At 39.1% G+C, this 21534-nt stretch overlaps 1 protein-coding gene across 3 annotated transcripts; it reads right to left on the bottom strand.

Moving 5' to 3' along the window:
- Window positions 1-1981: 1981 nt before the first annotated feature.
- On the bottom strand, window positions 1982-21197 carry LOC114657697 (ATP-binding cassette sub-family G member 4-like). 3 transcript variants are annotated; one of them, XM_051931958.1, is made up of 15 exons: window positions 21055-21197; window positions 10657-10774; window positions 9169-9298; window positions 9043-9093; window positions 6465-6610; window positions 6243-6366; window positions 5957-6071; window positions 5696-5847; window positions 5508-5609; window positions 4776-4944; window positions 4581-4681; window positions 4339-4497; window positions 3685-3803; window positions 3518-3607; window positions 1982-3487 (listed from the first exon to the last, which is right to left on the bottom strand). In XM_051931958.1, the coding sequence occupies exons 1-15, from the start codon at window positions 21152-21154 to the stop codon at window positions 3361-3363; spliced, it is 1803 nt and encodes a 600-aa protein (XP_051787918.1). In that variant the 5' UTR covers window positions 21155-21197; the 3' UTR covers window positions 1982-3360. The 3 variants fall into 3 exon arrangements, with proteins under 3 accessions (XP_051787918.1, XP_051787917.1, XP_028665406.2); XM_051931957.1 differs by having other exon boundaries at window positions 1982-3607; XM_028809573.2 differs by having other exon boundaries at window positions 1982-3607; window positions 5711-5847.
- Between the last annotated feature and the right edge of the window lie 337 nt (window positions 21198-21534).

The following is a 21534-nucleotide window of genomic DNA, read 5'->3' as shown; positions in this document are numbered from 1 at the left end:
CGCAGTTGCGTCTCAAATGCCGGCACAGCTATGCGCGTGCGCGCCGGCTGCTCGATTTATTATAGTATTTTTGCAGGGCAGGAGACGCCACATCTCGCAGACGCGTTCTCGTCATCGCGTGATTGGGGAGAGATGACGGAGGACAGCCTAATTGGTCGGCACACGCGCACCGAATATAAAAGGGACTCATGGCCCATAGAGGTTGGTTCCTTTCTGATTAGATCTTCCTGGAGAAAGGTACTCGGTAGAGCAGTTTCGAATTTACCAAACATTACGGCTTGTGCCTTGTTTTTGTAAATATTTGTTCTTGAAAATATCTCTGGAATACTTTTTAGTGAAGGTATTTATTCGGGTTATGGGTATTGGTGCACTGTTTATTTTTGTGTATAGCCACTATTTTTGAACATCATTTATTTACTGTTTTTGTGTGTCATTTGCGGTATTGAACTGTGTTTTAATATATACATTCCGCAGGACATTATTTTTGTTAAGTGCACCTGTAAATAAAACTTCACTTTATTTTTCAAAAACCCAACCTTTTATGTGTCCGTGTCTCCCTGTCTTGCACTATCATCCTGGTCACGCTCGGTCCCATATACTAGACACCTAGAGCAGGGGTTCTCAAAGTCGGTCCTGGGGGCCCACTGTGGCTTAAGGTTTTTGTTCCAACCAGACTCATAATCGGTGACAACACCAGAAAACACTGATCTCAATTAATTAGCTGGGTTTTTTTTTCTCTTATTCTACATTAAGAAAGAACCACAGCATGATTTTTACATAAATAAGACATTTAGGAATATTTCCATTTTTGCTATAGATTTAATTATAGCATTATATGATTTCATTATATTTTGCCCCTTCTCTGTGCAGTTTGCTCCCTTCATTGTATCTTAATAATGACAACCAGCAGACAGCCAGGTAAACAACAATGAATAATCAAAGGCTGCAACTACTTCAGCGTTAGACCCACTAATTAGAAAATAATGAATTAATGAAACAATTAGAACACTCTGCAAAAAACAGAATGAAAATCAAGATGAAAATATTGTTAAAAAGAAAACAAAATACTGTACATTATTCCAATATAACTGCTTGGTATATTTTAATATACATTGTAATTTCTACATTTTTCCCAAAACACAGAATTTGACAAATAACAGTTCAATTAATTAGCCCAGGAGTCCAATTAAAAATAGAAGCTGGTTGGAACAAAAACCTGCAGCCACAGTGGGCCCCCAGGACCGACATTGAGAACCTCTGACCTGGAGTGTAGGCTGGTGTTCTTGATTCCCACTACACGGGGTGTCACAAGGCTTTGATGCTTGTGTTAGTTGTCGTGACCCCTAGATGGACCCCTCAACACAAAGGAAGTCTTTGGAGCAGAACTGCACGCAGATCCCAGTTGGCCCCTGCCATCCACGTGTCGTCTTCTCTCCATCAGTTTGGTGTCACCAACTATTTGCATTTGTCTCCACTTAAGCCCTTTTCAGCTCTTTACCTTAAATGATGGACCTCATTTACCACAAAGACCACATACAGGTTGAAAGAAAAGCTTTTTTTATTGGCATTTCAATTCAGTACAAAGATTGCATATCATAATTCATTTCTTGCACCCGCCATTGTGATATGAACTTGGATGCCCCCAGTAGGACCAGCAAACTTTTGACAATTCCCAACAATTTTATTATCATTGCCACCAATTGGTGCTAAAAATCAACAAATAAAAAATCAAATTACAAAAAGGTGATAACTGGAAAGAGAACTAGAGGAGCATGAAAAATCAGTGCTGCAGAAAAAGAGTTTGTGAACGTTACTTAATTATGTGAACGTTACTTATGCAAACATTACTTACTTATGCGAATATTGATTATTATGTGAACATTACTTACTTATGTGAATATTGCTTATTATGTTTACATTGCTTATTATGTGAACGTTACTTACTTATGTGAACGTTACTTATGCAAACATTACATACTTATGTGAATATTGCTTATTATGTGAACATAACTTACTTATGTGAATATTGCTTATTATGTTTACATTGCTTATTATGTGAACATTACTTATGTGAACATTACTTACTTATTTGTTCCATGTTTTTATAACTTTAAGAAAATGCTTACTATTGCTGCCATTTATCTTAACGATGTGCATTTATGTTTATTAAGTCATGTATTATTGTTTGAAACTCTTCTTTAATGCACAGTCTTGACGTTTAGTAGAAGTTTAGAGTGTTTCACTACAATATTGTACTGCATGTATAACTTCATGTGACAAATTAAATTTGATCTCAGTTCCAATAACAGACAAACACAACCAGAGAGGTGGCAATGGAGACAATGCGTGTTTAGAATCCAGACCTCAGTCCAGGGGAGACATCTGTGGCCTGACCTAAAGGGAGAAGCCCATGCAAGGAGTCCCACAAACATCAACGAGCTGAAACCGCGTGGTGAGGAGAAAACTCTGAGCACCAGCAGCTCCAGGAAACCTTTGGTTCAAGTTACGGATGGTAAAGGAGGTTCATCCATCCCATTTCCTAATTCGCCTATCCAGGGTAGGGTTGCAGGGGTCTATCCCAGCAAGCATTGGGCACAAGGCAGGAAAAACACCCCTGGTAGGATTCACAAGAGGGTTAATTTCAGCAATACCAATCCACCTAACCTGCATGTTTTTGGACTGTGGGAGGACACGGGAGCAGGCAGACATGAAGAAAATGCTGGTCTCCTTACGGCAAGGCGCCACCATGAAGGAAATTCTACTGGTTACTCAATAGACTTGAACCCTCTGATGGGACTGTGAAGGTTCAGAAGTTCAATTATTTGTGTCTTTATTAGTTTTAGCAGATTGTGTTTGTCTGTTATGTGACTTTGTTGAAGATCACAATCATTTTTTGATGTGTAATTGATGTATAAATCATGAAAATCGTATTTTGCAACTGAATATCAATAAATATTCTGAATATGTCACAGAAGGAGGCAAACTCATTGTAAAATAACTTTCAAAGAAAAAAAAAACTTTGTGCCTCAGAAAAATAAACTTTAAACTATTCTTTAGTGAATCAATGAGTGAAACTATCAGTCCTTAAATCTAAACTCTAAAATCTATTCTTAATTTAGCCACGGTAATCACAAATATTAGCAATAAACTTTCATGATAAGGCAAAAGTCCAGAGATCAACAGATGTCAGCATCTCATGGCTCCAGTTGTCATGTGTCCTTAATCAACAGAACGTGGCATCACTTGTAGGCAGTCAGTTCTTTCACAAGATGTGTAACAGAGAAAGCAAATCAATTCAAACTTGTACATTGCGAAGATCCATTCAGATGTAGGCGGACCATTCTTGCGCTCCAGTGGACTTCAATTTTTGTATTCTGTCTTTCTCCTTGATGGCCGGGCCTTGTAACACAGAGCGAGATACGCTGCCAGATGGAAGATGATGAAGTAGATGACCAGTATGTGGATGTCTACTACCAGCTTGGCCTCATCATTCTTGAGCTCTTTCAGAATTGTCTCAGGCTTCTGTAGTGGGTAGATGCCCTCAGCACACTCCAGGTCAGTACGATTAATACCATAAAGGGACAATACCATTCCTCCAAAGCTATACCTGGAAGAACACACAGAATTAGAAGCCATTTCTTTACTCCAAGATACCTGTCTCTGAATGCTCTGCACTCCACTCACCTTATGTTGGACAAATATGTAATCCACCTCACGTATGAGGCAAGCTCATCAAATGGGCCAAAGAAACCGCCAAAGATGCACATTATAGCACCCACAACCCATGCCATAGCATTGGCACCCTGGAAGAAAAAGACCATTATGAGGCGAGGGTCAAGGCTGAGACTAAAACACACAAATGTGACCTCCCATACAATTTCCTCGCTTGTTTATCTGTTGAGTCGCCTCCATCAACTGGCAGCTACACTTCCTCCTCGCCTCACTCACACGACATCATTCAGTTTAACAGAGCTGAATAAGTGAGAGATGTCTGGGGACAAAGTAAACAATTCCACCACCAGCTCCAGTAGAGAGCCATTAGTGAACTACACGTAGCAGGCAAAGATACAGCACTGCAGAAACAAAGCTTACTTACCTGAATTTCCCCTTGGGATTAATAAAGTATCTATCTATCTATCTATCTATCTATCTATCTATCTATCTATCTATCTATCTATCTATCTATCTATCTATCTATCTATCTATCTATCTATCTAAAAAGAGAATCAATGAAAGATGGGAAGCAGTGGGAATGTCTGCCACATTGTGGTCTTGATTTTGCCAGGGTGAGGCGAGTAACAGCATTTCTGTAAGATTACATAAAAAAAAAGCACATACCATCAAAGAGTCACACATTGCTGCAATGAACTGGCCCACTGATTGGGTCACAAATGCCACAAGGATTAAGAGACCAGCAAAGAGGACGTAGAGTGTGGCCTTGGGAGGCTGGCTGGTCATCCAGTAGGCGATACAGCAGTAGATGATAGGGCCAATGATCTGTAAGAAAACCCACCACAAGTTATCTTCAGAACACAGGATACTGTTTGGTCATAGGGATATTCCAGTGGATAGCGGCTCACCTGCATTGGCATATCTGACATCATCTTGGCTAGGTAGTAAGCCTTGAGGCTGTACCAGTTGTTATGGTGCTCTTTTAACACCACAGGCATCTGCAGAGGACCTGAGAAAGCAAAAGGAAGAATAACACACTTGTTTTTTTTTCTTTTTTTTTTGCATTATGGCCACCTTTCTTAAAGTTTCTATAGTTTTCTTACATAGAAGGATTGTACAGGCTTTTATTGATGCCAACATGGTACACACAATGAAGAAAACACAGCCCTGGTTCTGAGGGACCTTCATTATGTCATGTTTGCCGTTTAGGTACACAAGTCCAAGCATGAAGCCAGTATTGATGATCGAGACGAAACTCTGAAGAACCAGATTCTGGGCAAGAAAAAAGAATGACAAGCAAATCAGAAAACAATCTAAAGGAGGAGATGGAGGGAAGGACTAAGTGTTAGAGAAAAGGGGGAATCCACAAGTCATTAGGAGACAGACAGACAGGCAAGACAACTAACAGCGAGTCAGAAAGAAGAGGAAAATGGACTGGAGAGAAACAGAAAGAGGGACAAATCAGGGGTCAGAATGATGGGCACATCGAGTAGGACAAAAACCTGGAAAACAGATGGACAGGCAAGTTTTAAATCAACATGAATCAGGAAATGGAATGCTGAGAAATGGAGACATTCATTTGCAAGTTGTCTGGGAAATGGAGGAAGCAGATCAATAATATTTAAACAAACTAGTCTGCATAGTAACCACAAAGATACATGTCAGTGGGGTACTCATTAATTCAACATATAAATGAATGAAGAAGAAATGGGCAGGCAAGTGAAGAAACTTGTCAGAAAGATGAGTAGGGAAATAGACTGGGAGTCATAAATGTCATGTAGATAGACATAAATGACAAGAGAAAAGGCTATGGGAGTCTGATGTGGGTGACCTACCAGTTGTAGATAGTCATAGATGAAGGACCTCTTGAGTAGGACACAGAACTGAGAGAAGGTGCTGGTGACAAACTCATCGCTCTCCATGGGGTCCACGTCCTTCTGTGACAGAATCAGAAAAACAATTCGACATTGCTTCACAATTGTTGAATCATAAAAAGCCCACAACATGGGGTTTACATGCATACCGTGGTGGCACTCACGCTTTGGCATTGGCTGGGATCGGAGGAGGCAGACTCTTTTGCGCTGGTAATGCTTTTCTGCTGCTCCATGGTGCACAAGCCATTTTGCAAGGCAAAGATATATGCAATTTCACAGCTCTTTGCTGCCTCTTTCATTACTAGAAGACATAACAGAAACAAAGAAAGAAGACATTGAATAGATTAGACAGACTGTCTCCGTGATTCTGAGTAATAAGTTAGACATTGCTGTGGCCACAAGTTACGTACTTAAGGCAGCTGGACTGTGGTATTTGCGGCAGTGCAGACCAAACTTGGCGAGAAATGTGGTGAGGTATGATACGGTGCCACTGTAGACACACTGGCCTTGACTTAGGATGTATAGCTGTAGAAAGACACAAATTGAGGAGCCTTCAAGCTATAATATAACTTTGTTCTGGAGTAGACTCTCTGCATTTAATGCAGGACTTTGCCTCTGGCTATAGAATCCAGGAACAGACTTCAAGCTGAGGGTCAAACACAGCATACAGCACCTGCAGGCAGAGAAGAGACTCACCTTGTCAAACAAATTTAAGATGTCACAGCATGGTTGGTGAATGATACAGACGATTGTGCGCCCACTCTGTGCCAAAGACTTCAAGAGCGAAATCACTTTGAAGGAAAAGTAACCACATACAGTACTGGAGGGATAAGAGGTGATGGGAAAATAGTGTTAAAGTGCTGCTACATCAAGATGTTGAGGTGCCACAAAACCTGAACACCTCCAAATTACAAATACCTGGTGGGCTCATCCAAAAACATGACTGAGGGATTCCTTAGGAGCTCCAGTGCAATTGAAAGAAGTTTCTGATGCCCCACAGATAGTATGCTTGTTTGAACGTCTGCGTATTCCTTTAGGAGAAGGGCGTTAAGGGTCTCATTCACCTGTAGGCAAGCACAAAGGATAAAAGCACAATCCTCTGGAGTGAAATACTTAAATTCAATGCAGAGATTGTAAGTGTGTGTGTTTCTTGACACTTTTAACTATGGGTATATTCTTAGATACACAAAAAGAATTAAAGTAGGTGTGTGATTCAACTGATGTGAAGTGAGCATGGATCTAAGTAAATTAGTGCATGTCTAGAATAAAACAGACTGGGACAGAATACATGTTTCAGAGTATGACTGTGCACGTGTATGCATGTGGAAACAGAGTGTGAGATTTGAACAGTTGTTTAAAGTAATATTAAGCAAGACTAAAAATCACCTGCTGAAAGGTGCATTTGAATGCAATATTAAATGAGTGTAACTGTTGATAAGTGGAAGAGAGAAATACAGTGTGTGAGTCTCTGGAGTGAGACAGTGTGATTAAGAGTATGTTTGTGATAAGTAATATAATAAGCAGGTTATGAAAATGGATGGATGTTTAACTCATATATACAGTGGTGTGAAAAACTATTTGCCCCCTTCCTGATTTCTTATTCTTTTGCATGTTTGTCACACAAAATGTTTCTGATCATCAAACACATTTAACCATTAGTCAAATATAACACAAGTAAACACAAAATGCAGTTTGTAAATGGTGGTTTTTATTATTTAGGGAGAAAAAAAAATCCAAACCTACATGGCCCTGTGTGAAAAAGTAATTGCCCCCTGAACCTAATAACTGGTTGGGCCACCCTTAGCAGCAATAACTGCAATCAAGCGTTTGCGATAACTTGCAATGAGTCTTTAACAGCGCTCTGGAGGAATTTTGGCCCACTCATCTTTGCAAAATTGTTGTAATTCAGCTTTATTTGAGGGTTTTCTAGCATGAACCGCCTTTTTAAGGTCATGCCATAGCATCTCAATTGGATTCAGGTCAGGACTTTGACTAGGCCACTCCAAAGTCTTCATTTTGTTTTTCTTCAGCCATTCAGAGGTGGATTTGCTGGTATGTTTTGGGTCATTGTCCTGTTGCAGCACCCAAGATCGCTTCAGCTTGAGTTGACGAACAGATGGCCGGACATTCTCCTTCAGGATTTTTTGGTAGACAGTAGAATTCATGGTTCCATCTATCACAGCAAGCCTTCCAGGTCCTGAAGCAGCAAAACAACCCCAGACCATCACACTACCACCACCATATTTTACTGTTGGTATGATGTTCTTTTTCTGAAATGCTGTGTTCCTTTTACGCCAGATGTAACGGGACATTTGCCTTCCAAAAAGTTCAACTTTTGACTCATCAGTCCACAAGGTATTTTCCCAAAAGTCTTGGCAATCATTGAGATGTTTCTTAGCAAAATTGAGACGAGCCCTAATGTTCTTTTTGCTTAACAGTGGTTTGCGTCTTGGAAATCTGCCATGCAGGCCGTTTTTGCTCAGTCTCTTTCTTATGGTGGAGTCGTGAACACTGACCTTAATTGAGGCAAGTGAGGCCTGCAGTTCTTTAGACGTTGCCCTGGGGTCTTTTGTGACCTCTCGGATGAGTCGTCTCTGTGCTCTTGGGGTAATTTTGGTCGGCCGGCCACTCCTGGGAAGGTTCACCACTGTTCCATGTTTTTGCCATTTGTGGATAATGGCTCTCACTGTGGTTCGCTGGAGTCCCAAAGCTTTAGAAATGGCTTTATAACCTTTACCAGACTGATAGATCTCAATTACTTCTGTTCTCATTTGTTCCTGAATTTCTTTGGATCTTGGCATGATGTCTAGCTTTTGAGGTGCTTTTGGTCTACTTCTCTGTGTCAGGCAGCTCCTATTTAAGTGATTTCTTGATTGAAACAGGTGTGGCAGTAATCAGGCCTGGGGGTGGCTACGGAAATTGAACTCAGGTGTGATACACCACAGTTAGGTTATTTTTTAACAAGGGGGCAATTACTTTTTCACACAGGGCCATGTAGGTTTGGATTTTTTTTCTCCCTAAATAATAAACACCATCATTTAAAAACTGCATTTTGTGTTTACTTGTGTTATATTTGACTAATGGTTAAATGTGTTTGATGATCAGAAACATTTTGTGTGACAAACATGCAAAAGAATAAGAAATCAGGAAGGGGGCAAATAGTTTTTCACACCACTGTATATGCGGGGTATGTGTTTAGAAAGTGCTGTGCTTCTGTGTTCCTGAGTAAAACAAAGGGCAAGGACTAATGTGTAGTGTGTTGCAGGAATGTTTCTGTACAAAATGGTGTGCACTGAGATTGTTTGTAGGTGTGTGGAGTCAGGCCGGGTATGACAAGCAGAAGGAGTGAGTATTAGTGCAAATCTGGGTGAAGTTAAGAACTGACATATATAGCAGTTCATGTCATTATATGAGGTGAGACGTAATGTGCATCATGATTAAGTGCCTGGTGTTTGCATGCACACTGTATGAATGTCACCTGCCAAAGTTAACTCACCATGTCTCTTTTTACAGCTGTTGTTGCCTTCACATTTAAGTTGGCACTCAACTGCAGGAATAAAAACACAAGCAATGAGCAAGGTGCTTTAAAAAAGGGAATGTGTGCTCACTGCATGAGGCTTACCATCATGGACTCCAGCACAGTGAGATTGGGAATAAGGCTGTCACGCTTCGTTATATAACAGGACAACTTCTTGAAAGTTTGGAGCTTCAACTGCTGACCGTTCACAAGGATCAGACCCTTCTCACTCTCTCTGTACGTAAGAAAGTTGGTGAGAGGATTCATTAATTAACTAACTATACATACATACAAACACACATACATACAGTGCATGCCTACATGCAAACATACATACATACACTCAGTGGGAAAATTCATAGGACCACTATACTAATACTGGGTAGAGCCTCCATTTGTAATAAAAAATGCCTTAATTCTTCATGCCATGGATTCCATAAGACGTTGACTTGCTTGCGTTACAAAAATTCTGCTGATTTGTGAATTTCCCATTCTCCCACATCCCAAAGGTGTTCTGCTGGATTCAGATCTGGTAACTGGTAAACCCACTGAAGACCACTGAACTCATCATGATGTTCATGAAACCAGTCTGAGATAACTTTTGCTTTGTGACATGTTGGATTACCATGCTGGAAGTGGCCATTAGAAGATGGGTACTTTAAGACCATGAAGTGATCCACAAGGTCAGTAACAATACTTAGATAGGCTGTGGTATTAAAATGATGATTATTGGTACTGACAGGCTCAAAGTGTGACATTCCCACCACATTACACCATCACCACCAGCCTGGACTGTTGATACAATGCATGTTGGATGCCTGAATTCAAGCTGTTGGTGCCAAATTCTGATCCTTCCTTTGTGTGCCTCAGAAGAAACTGAAATTCATTAGACTATGCACAGTTTGTTAGTCTTCAGCTGTCCAATTGTGGTAAGCATGTGCCCAGTGCAGTCTCAGCTTTCTGTTCTTGGATCACAGGAGTGGAACCCGACATGTTCTTCAGCCATCTGCTTTAAAGTTGGACATGTTGGGCATTCTGAGCTGCTCTTCTGCTTATCACTGTTGTCCAGAGTGGATATGTGAGTTACCGTAGCCCTTTTGTCAGTTTGAACCAGTCTGGCTATTTGCCTCTGACTTCTCTCATCAACAAAGTGTTTCTGTCTGCATACCTCCCATTTACTGGATGTTTTGTGTTTTCCACATCAATCAGTTTAAACTCCAGAGACTGTTGTGTGTGAAAGTCCCCGGAGAATAGTAGTTACTGCCTGTCTGGCACCAAAAATCATGTCACAGTCAAAATCGTTGAGATCACATCTGTACCCATGCTGGTGTTTGATGTGAACATTAAGTGAAGCTCCTGACCTGCATCTGCAGGATTTGATGCACTGCACTGCTGCCACATGATTGGCTGGTTAGGCAATTACATGAATATACAGGTGTACAGGTGCTCCAAACAATTTGCTCAGTAAGTGGACAAATATACTATAGATGAAGAAATGCACACAAGCACACATGTTCAAACACACAGTTACTTGCTGACACGTACAACACTTCACTGACACATGTAGCACAAGAACATTTGTTAGTAACTCACCGCTTCCCAGCCAAGATATCCATTAAGATGGTCTTGCCAGCCCCATTGGACCCCATGATGCCAATCAGCTCCCCACTGCAGAATTTTCCAGAGAGGCGTTTGAGGATCATCTTGTGACCTGTGTTCAAACATTAGAGGCTTACTGAAGTTCCTTATTGACACCATACTGTAGTGAGTATGTAGTGGGTACCTTGTTAGTTCATGGTAAGTATGTCTTGGAAGCTGTTCTTGTGCTATAATTAGTTAGATGGTACTATGAGGGTCATGCTAATGCCATGTTGAACAAGCTCATGAACGGTTCATTTTGATGTACTTATGCACCATGGACTCCTACAAAGTCTTACTGGTACCATTCTTCTCAGTGTAGACATTGCGCAAGCTCCCAGTGTCCATGAGATTTTTCTCTGGGTGCTCGGAGAAAAGCCAGAAACATTCAGGACAGGTGATCTGACTGCTCTAAATTTACTTTATGTCACTGTTTAAATGTTTCTGTCTTTTAGGTTTTTCATTTTTTTGTCATTTTGTCATTTTTTGTAATACACCCATCAGTGACCTGGGTTGGTATGCCTTTGTTTAAAGGGTGAGGGCACCTGTGAAACCCACACTTTCAGTCTCATCTTCTTAACTGAAACCCCTTTTTTCCAATCAGCTTTGGAGAAGCCGTTAATATTAGTGGAAATGAAGGAGAAGTGTAATTAAGACTGAAGCCAGGGAACACTTTTTTATACAAAGAGTTATGAGACTCTGGAACAAACCATCATGTTAAAGCAGAAACCTTCACAACTTTCAAGAAGTGTCCAGAAGAGACATTGAGACATCTTATCTATTCGCTAAAGAAACGAGCCTGATGGACTGAATGATCTCGTCTCATTTGTTAAATTGCTTGTGTGTCTTATGTAACATGGAAGTTCACTTACTTTTTCCAAGCTGCGCTGTGAATGTTTAGCTTATGTGCTCAATAAAGACGTAACAAGTGCAACTATTTGTGCGTTATTGGCTTAGTCAGATTGTGTTTGTCTACAATTGTGAATTAGATGAAGGTCATTTTATTAGTAATTAAGGGGCAAGTCCAGTCCAGGGAATTCCAAGGGTTTACCTACTTTACTTTGCAACTGTGTATTGCAGGGTTTGAAATGTTTGGATTTAGTAGTCTGTTTGTTGGGTGCTTGGACAGGGGGAGACAACTATTTCAGGGCTGCATATTCTCCCGACACACTAGGTGGCAGCATCCCTGGGCAACACTATCTGTATGGACTTCTGCAAAGCTTGCTAAGAAATGTACTCTCATGGGGTAGCCTTTTTGAGTTCCGTGGTTGCTGCCAGTGGGTGCTGCATGGATCCGTGATCTCTACTTTGTGGGACTTCCACTTGACCTAGAAATGGTTCCAGTGGGCTACTACTGGAAGTACTCCTGGGTCTCAGATAAAAGGAGTCGCTCTGCTTCATCCAGGTGAGCTGGAGTCAGGTGGAAGAAGAACAAAGCTCGCCAGGAAGGAAGGGAGGAATAAATGAGACACCAAGGGAAGACCGAAAAAAATACTTTGTAAGGCATTGCTGTCAATAAATCTTGTATTTGAAACCGGGACTTATGTCTGTGTGGTTCTGTCTGGGATTCGGGGTGCTGCAATGCCCCATAATGGTTAAGAAGGTATACACATACATTTCATGTAGAAATCACAACACTTTTTCTACACAGTCCCCCTATTTCAGGGCATCATAATGATTCTTGTTTTTCAACTTTGTAATGGCTTCTTTGGCTTTCACTGGCACAGCTCTTGTCCTCGTGTTGAACAACGGCAACTACAGACTCCAAAGTATACAAATAAGCTGAGGTAAGCTGGGGTACTGTATCTTATGAAGTAATGAAACTGACCTGAGGAGTCACAAACACCTGTGATGCTAATTGTCACAAATGTTATGGTGCCCTGAAATGGGAGGACAGTGTAGAAAAAGTACTGAAACTTATGTAAATCCCCTTAAATGAAAGTCAGGAATTTGCACTTTAATCATGTCAGAATTGTTTGATTTGTAATTTTAAACTGTGTCTTTGTCTCAAACCATAATGGAGGGTACTGTAAATGTTGTTATGTTATCCATCCATCCATCATCCAACCCGCTGAATCCGAACACAGGGTCACGGGGGTCTGCTGGAGCCAATCCCAGCCAACACAGGGCACAAGGCAGGAACCAATCCCAGGCAGGGTGCCAACCCACCGCAGGACACACACCGCAGGACACACACCCACACACCAAGCACACACTAGGGCCAATTTAGAATTGCCAATCCACCAACCTTTGGACTGTGGGAGGAAACCCACCCAGACACTGGGAGAATATGCAAACTCCACGCAGGGAGGACCCAGGAAGCGAACCCGGGTCTCCTAACTGCGAGGCAGCAGCGCTACCACTGCGCCACCGTGCCACCCTCTGTTATGTTATGTTATGGAAAAATCTAAATTTGTCATGTCCAACTCACATTCCTGTCCAGTTCCAGTTGTTGGTGGTAATGCACCTCCTTGTAGGATAAGACACCATAAACACAAAGAAGAATAACAATCCAGGTTGCTGTGCCATTAGCTCTTAGCAACTGTGTTCTCATTAACCTCCTTAGCATTAGAAATGAATGTCACATGGGCAACTGTATAGATACATCTCATGTAAACGTTAGACCTGAGGATTACTTGAGCTGTAAAAGTTCCAGCAGAATTAGTGCTGAGATTTGCTCTGGAAACGATGTAGGCGTGTCTTGCGTAAGCAACAGCCCGAGTGTTATCTAGGCAATGATGCAGACACCTCTTGTCCTAGCCTCATAATGACATCTCGTAACAAACGTTTTTCAGTAACCCAGGTGGTGTACGCTCTTAACAGTGATGACAAAGTGAATCTGTCTTCAGGCAGTGAAATCGAAATGGACAGTGAAATTGAAAGGGATTCTGATGAATCTGAAAGTGACGCTTGTATCAATTGCACATGTGTAGTGTGCTGTTCAAAAGCTGATCAGTCTAGAAAGAAAATCAGCAAGCAATCACACTGCTATTGTCCTGACTGTGACGTTGGATTGTGTATTTCACTCTGCTTCAAGATACAGTATACCACATAATCGACACATTTTGACAGTATATATGGTATTGGAATTTTTTTTATTATTATTATTCATTATTATTATTTGTACCATTATTATACTTTCAGTACTTCTGACTGTTCTTTAAGTGTTTTGCACATTTTACAGTGGAAAGATCAGATTTAATAAATATACAATTTTTCAAGCATTTGTTAGTAGGATATTGTGTATTGAATTTGGACATATTGACTATTGTTTTCAGTTAGATAGCTTTTATATTTTTGTTATTTTTCTTTTGAAGTATCTTAGGTTTCTCTTGACTCTTTTTTAGGGATGCTCTGATCGATTAGCCGCCAACTGGAATCATCTGATTTTCAATAAGTAAACATCTGTGACTGGTAAACAGACCGACCACCAAAACTAATATTTTCAGCCCCTGCTTTTCTAAGCTTTAAAGTAATTTAGTTTTAGTGCCCCTTTACACAAGGTAATATGGTAGTTGAGCCACCATGCATCATTTTTTTTCTTTTGCAGAAAACTTCCTGCACTGTAAACAAATGGCAGGGAGTGGAGGTATGTTTTGTCAGTGAGCCAGAGGCGATTGGTATATTAGCCTTTACGTTAAAGAAAGTTGAGTAATAAACTGAAAAAAGTAATCAGAGAAGTAGTCATGTGCAACTAGACAAATGGCAAGAAAAGCTGCTTTAGAGAATTCAAACCTTTACTTTGTCCTTTAAATTAAAACACAGCTTGAGTTTAGCCAATAAACTTGTTTAACATACAGAAACGTATGCTTTAAATTGGAAAAAGAAAAGATAAAGACAATTCTGAAATTGCTGCTTAGTAAATGACTGGCTTTTTTTTAAAGACTTGTACTGTGTTTATTATTTGTTGCTGTGTTATACAACATAAGTTTTGGTAAGAAAGAAGTACTACATAATTAAAATGGCAATCCATATTTATAATTACACTCAAGAATTTCAAATGTATAGCTGATACACTGAAGGAAAAAAAACCCTGCATAAATATAGTAAATGTGTATTTTAGCAAAAAGCTGTAGTTCAACTAATGATTTAAAATGATTAAAACCTATAAGTGCATGTATATTTACATTTAAGCAGTATTTAATTACCAATATCAATTAACTGATTGTGAGAGAATATATATACACATACACATATATATATACATATATATATACACACACATATATATATATATATATACACAGTACATATATATACATAAATATATATATACACACATATATATATACAGTACATATATATATTTTATATATACAGTATATATTTTTTTTTTTTTTTTTGTTAGTGAAATGGTAAAAACTACTTTTTTTAATTAAGTCTTGTTTCAGATAGGTACATTACAATATGACAGCTTCTAATTATGAGAAGCATTTTACTTTCTGCAAATATGCAAACCGTATCACAGACCTTCTCTTCCATATATATATATATATATATATATATATATATATATATATATATATATATATATATATTAAAATGTACCAAGCAATTATATGGGAATAATGTATTTTTTTCTCTTTAACAATATTTTCATCTTGATTTTCATTCTACTTTTCTAGGTGTTCTAATTGTTTAATTAATCCATTATTTACTAATTAGTGGGTCTGCTGCTAAAGTAGTTGCAGCCTTTGATTATTCAGTGTTGTTTGCCAGTGTGTCTGTGCCTCTCATTTTTAACTGTCATTAATAAGACACAATGAAGGGGGACAAACTGCACAGAGAAAGGGCAAAATATAATGAAATCAGCAAAAGAGAGTCAAGCATTTACATCTATAGCAAAAGCAGAAATATTTCTAAATGTCTTATAAATGTAAAAATCATGCTGCTGTGCTTTTCTGAATGTAGAATAAAAGAAAAATAATACCAGCCAATTAACTGAGATCAGTGTTATCACTGATTAGGAATCTGGTTGGAACAAAAACCTGCAGCCACAGTGTGCCCCCAGGACCAAGGTTGGGAAACACTGGTCTATAGTTTAATTATAAAAATACACTTTAATATAGGACTTAAGGCTTCATGGTGTTTGGTTATGCAGGAACTTAGTGTAAAAAATTTTTCACAGGAATTAAAAAAAAATAATCAAAATTGGTATCGGAATCGGCCAATTGAGTAACATGAAAATTGGTGATCAGTATCAGCCTTAAAAAACTCAATCAGAGCATTCCTATTATTTTTCTGTTTAGTTTTGTGACTTTAAATTTTAATCTTTTTTGAATTTGGAACTTTTGGGGGTTTTGGTGGCATTTAAAAAATTTGTATTTACACAAATAAATTTAACATTAAAAGCTTTAATTTTGGGAATTGTGTTGTTTGGCAGTGTTGGCCTACCCCCACTAGGGCAAATCTTAACCTTTTGCTGGTCCTTGCTTTGTGTCCAAATATTGTCAAGTTAGAGTGCAGCCACCTGGCGACCCAAATGGATTATGCAGGTTTATAATGGATGGATGGGTTTAATTAAGGACATCTTAAAATGTTATTGCAGACATCTGAAAATGCAATTGCAGCTGTTCAAAATTTAATTACAGACATATGATATTCAAATTTCACACATTGAATAAAGGATAGTTTGTGGTTTTAATGTCTAAGGCAGGGATGTCTAACGCATTGGGTGCAGGTTTTTGTTCTAGCAATGTTCTGCATTGGACACCAATAACCAATACTAATGGGACATGCTATATTGTCTTGATTTTAATTGGCTTGCACTTTAATTATTTATTTATTTTCTTTAACCAGCTGCCAAACAATAATGAGATGCAGAGTAAACCAACCGAAGACTATGCAAATGTAAATCCCATTTACACCTATCACTTTCATCAAAAATCTTTCTCAATAAAATGCTTAATAAAATTACTTGTGAAAATGAAGGATCCTCGAGTCTTATCCTGAAGTATGGAATATCAAGAAAAATGCGTCTCATTTAAGCCAACTCTGGCCATTCCAAAGCAAAGTTATTTTAGTAGGCCACATTGCGGCATAATAAATACTTATGCTGGATAAGTGTTATTAAGACCAAAAGACATCATTGGTCTGCAGTGGGTTGGCACCCTGCCCAGGATTGTTTCCTGCCTTGTGCCCTGTGTTGGCTGGGATTGGCTCCAGCAGACCCCCGTGACCCTGTGTTTGGATTCAGCAGGTTAGAAAATGGATGGATGGATGGACATCATTGGTAAGGCCTTCTTACATAATAATATAAGGGTAAAAGAAGCATTTTCAGTACCTGCACTAAAATTTTTCTAAAGCTAAAAACACACAGAGCCTTGAAGGTACATTAATGTCCAACATTTAACCACAAGTCACAAAACTCCTAATGCACTTGCTAGTCCCCTGCTTTAGCTATTTATACAGCCCACCAAAAAAAAAAAAAAAGTCACATCACATGAAAACTACAGAATTAAAACACAGCATGAGCTGCGTCCGGCTAAGAAAGAACATTTTTAAATTCAGCATAGTATCAGTATAAACTTCAGATTTATTGTCTAAGCAGCTTAAACAATTGAGACCAGGAAATGTGATCACAAGTACAGAACTGTCAATATAGCCCATTATTTATTTAATGCACATTAGCGCATTATAACTTAAAACTTACCATGGAAGCGAACCTTAAATGAATGAGATAAACTTACAAATGTTCATGAAAACAGCAAGTTTATATAGAAAATAGTTATCTTAAACATTTGTAATAAATCTGCAATAAAATTCTGCAATAGAGGCAAATTTTCAAACTGAACATAGAATAAATGAAAAGCTTCTGAGAGCAGCAACGGACACAATTCATAACAGCATCAGGAATAGTCCTCCATTTTGTATATTGGACACTACTGTTTATTGAGATCCACATTTTAATGAAAGCTTGCATCCACAATGGTTATATTAAACATCCTTAATAAATGCAATCTTCAGCAAATAAAATTCAGCAATACATTGAAGACTACAGTATATATATAAGCTTATATCCAAAATGATTATCTTAAATGTCCTCAATGAACAAAATCATCTTCAAGCAAAAACAACTGCAACACAGCCACATATTAGGAGGACCAAAAATGGGTTATACAAAAATAAATTGTATTGTATTTTATAATATAATAAAATTAACTCACACATTTTAATTAAAACAGCAAACTTGTATCCAAAACAGTTAACTTAAACATTCTGAATAAATAAAAGTCTTACACAAGTAAAATCAACAACAATAGAGCTCATATTGGGAGGGCCAGCATCAAATAATCAGACGCCACCAGAGATGGAAACTGCCAGGATAGAGCAGCTCCACAATTTCGGCAGAATAAATCAGAAGCTTCTGGGAGCTGCGGAGGACACAACTCATAAAAGCAAAAGGAATAGTTCTCCATGTTGTATGATGGAAACTATACTGAGATGCACGTTTTAATTAAAACAGCAGGCTTGTATCCAAAATGGTTACCTTAAATATTCATAATAAATAAAATCTTCTATAAGCAAATTCAACTAGAATAGAGGCTCATGTCGGGAGGGCTAGCATGAAGTAAGCAGACCAAACCACACATGGAAACTGTCAGGATAAAATCAAGTTTCAAATTGTAAGCAGAATAAATGAGAAGTTTTTAACATCTGCACGGGACACCACTGATAAGAATAACACAAGCATGAGCAGGTAGTAACCCATTTCGAGTTTTGATAAAATATATTGAGATTAACTTAAGGCATTTTAATAAAAACAGCAAGCTTGTATCCAAAATAGTGACCTTAAATATTCTTTATAAATAAAAACCTTCTGCAAGCAAAATCAAAAGCAACAGTGCCACACATTACGAGAACCAAAACCAAGCCATCAGGCTTTACCAGACATGGAAACCACCAGCATTAAATATGTTTCACAATGCAAGCAGAATAAATGAGAAGCTTCTGACAGCTACACAAGACACCATTGATAAGAATAACACAAGCACGACCAGGCAGTTACCCATTTAGAGTTTTGACAAAATATATTGAGATTAACTTTAGACATTTCAATAAAAACAGCAAACTTGTATGCAAAATTGTGAGCTTAAACATTTTTAATAAATAAAAATCTTCTTTAACTAAAATCAACAGCAGAGGGTCATATTGGGTGGGCCAGCATCAAGTAAGCAGACACTAACAGACATGGAAACTGCCAGGATAAAACAGCTCCACAATTTAAGTAGAATAAATCAAAAGCTTCTGGGAGCTGCACAGGACACACCTCACAAAAGCAAAAGGAATAGTCCTCCATGTTGTATGATGGAGACTATACTGAGATGCACATTTTAATTAAAACAGCAGGCTTGTATCCAAAATGGTTACCTTAAATATTCATAATAAATAAAATCTTTTATAAGCAAAAACAACTAGAATAGAGGCTCATGTCTGGAGGGCTAGCATGAAGTAAGCATACCAGACCAAACATGGAAACTGGAAAAGTTTCAAATTGTAAGCAGAATAAATGAGAATTTTTTGACATCTGCACGGGACACCACTGATAAGAATAACACAAGCATGAGCAGGTAGTAACCCATTTAGAGTTTTGATAAAATATATTGAGATTAACTTAAGACATTTCAATAAAAACAGTAAGCTTATATGCAAAATTGTGAGCTTTCTCAATTCTTAATTCTTAATAAATAAATATCTTCTTCAACTAAAATCAACAACAACAGAGGGTCATATTGGGTTGAACAACCTCAAGTAAGCTAACCCTACCAGACATGGAAACTGCCAGGATACAACAGGCTCCACAATGCAAGCAGAACAAATCACAAACTTCTGACAGCTGAACTGGACACAATTCATAACAGCAACAGGAATTGTCACCCATTTGGCATACTGGACAATATAACAAAGGAACAACACTGCCTGACTACAGCTGATTGTGGCATAGAACAAAATGTAAAAAGTCAAGTAGCTTCACCCACAGCTCTCATAAATCAAAAATCCAAAACAACAAAACAGCAAAGTCAATAAAGAGCAATTTTTGTGAGACAAACCTGAAACGCAGGATACTGTAAAATCACAAATCATTTTTTTAATAAAAAAATTATGAGATAACTTAATGTGAATACTACAAATGGAAAAGAGCCCCTGTGTACATTCGGCACGTGTTCATTTTGATGAATGGCAGTAAATCCTAATAACGATTTCTGTGTTTAGTGCTAGTGTTTAAAGCTGTGAAATCCATTTCAGCTGATTACACATAAATTATACTGTAAATGTGATACCCAAGAAATATAATTTGGTTCTACTAGGAAAAGATATATTAAGCCTTAAAACCTGCTCATTATGAGCAAAGTCAATTTAAATTAGCTGTCCAATAGTAATAAGCCCCAACAATCAGTCTTCAAAACAGGAATGCTGGAATTTCTTAATTTGGTTATGTCAACAAGGTCCACAAAACTAGTATGATCAATCCGTAAGAAACGTTTTTGTTTCAATTTTACACATAAATTGACATTTCTTGAACGATGTGTTGTTGTGTAGCTGTAAAATGTTTTGATTTGGTCATGACGAAGGTCCTGAAGTGGATTATGCTTCTGTTTAAAAGAAAAGAATCAGATTTCTGATTGTTTCAGCGTCAGTTAATTGTGCTAAAGTGCCACTTAAGAAGTTTTTGACAATGTAACTACAAATAACCATGTAATTGCAGCGAACACGATCATTATCGATTAAATTAACTTATAATAGATATGTCAACACCGCCATTAGTTCGTTTTCGGGTCCCCCTTATCTCGTGTTGTGATGAGGACATTGTACGAGAGCTGCTTATTGCTTAAAAACACGACACTCAATGAATGCATTAATCTAATAACATAAATCAATTTGAAGTCAATCTGCAAAAGTGAAAACACTCCTGGGGTCAATGTTAACATGGGGGTCTGACACATGGGCGCGTTCTAATAAAGTTATTATAAAAACAGACGCCGGCAAATTATAAAATGTGAAAATGCTCCGTAATAAAGTGTACTGCAAACCCCAAAACGGGCGACAATAACCCTGTGGCGCTGTCCTTCTTAAGCACATCGCGCCTTCTGTTAAGTGCGGGGACACGGAGTCCTCCTGGTTTATGGCTTAAGCAGCCCACTGGACAGAGCGCTTGCGGACCCTCATACTCGGTGTGGTTTTACAGAACGGATGACGTTTTACTGAACGGTTTGCGATGGCACTGCATGCCCGTCCGGCATCGACGCTGTGTCCCCTTGGTTGTGTATGACACATTATTGTGTCCCCCTTTCAGGAGTTGTCTTTGCTCTTTTGTTTTTTGAAAATATAAAGTGTGCCAATGCAGGCGCCTACCTTTACTGGAAAAACAGGACTCTTCCGGCACCGAGTACGACACGTCTTTAAACTGCAAATCCACCGGCAGACGTCTACGCAGGTACGACAAGCGCGGCATCCCCTTCACGACGGCTTCCTCTTCATTCGGGCGCGCGGGCTCTTGGGTCACTTGTTGGCGCGCGGCGTCTTCTGGCTGGGGCCCTTGGGTCACTTGTTGGCGCGCGGCGGGCTCTTGGGTCACTTGTTGGCGCGCGGCGGACTCTTGGGTCACTTGTTGGCGCGCGGCGTCTTCTGGCGCGGGCTGTTGGGTCACTTGTTGGCGCGCGGCGTCTTCTGGCGCGGGCTGTTGGGTCACGTGGAGGTTCGAGAAGTCAAGAAGTGGCAGTTCTCGAGTCGTTCTGCTGCTAACGGAATCCTCCGAAAGGAAGCGAAAAGACACAAGTTCTGTACCTTTCTCGGCCATGTCTGCGTCCATCAGTGGTGGTGGAATTCACCACT

The sequence above is a fragment of the Erpetoichthys calabaricus genome, chromosome 9, assembly GCF_900747795.2.
Source record: "Erpetoichthys calabaricus chromosome 9, fErpCal1.3, whole genome shotgun sequence".
Lineage (NCBI taxonomy): Eukaryota > Metazoa > Chordata > Cladistia > Polypteriformes > Polypteridae > Erpetoichthys > Erpetoichthys calabaricus.
This window is presented reverse-complemented; position numbering and strand designations above follow the sequence as displayed.

What these genes read in the sequence shown, in the direction of transcription:
- LOC114657697 (XM_051931957.1), bottom strand. Translation starts at nt 21,154, where the DNA reads ATGCCGCGCTTGTCGTACCTGCGTAGACGTCTGCCGGTGGATTTGCAG. An exon ending in CTGTGCTGGAGTCCATGATG is followed by an intron (nt 9,094 to 9,168) that starts GTAAGCCTCATG and finishes TTATTCCTGCAG; the next exon opens with TTGAGTGCCAACTTAAATGT. An exon ending in TCTATGACTATCTACAACTG is followed by an intron (nt 4,945 to 5,507) that starts GTAGGTCACCCA and finishes TTTCTTGCCCAG; the next exon opens with AATCTGGTTCTTCAGAGTTT.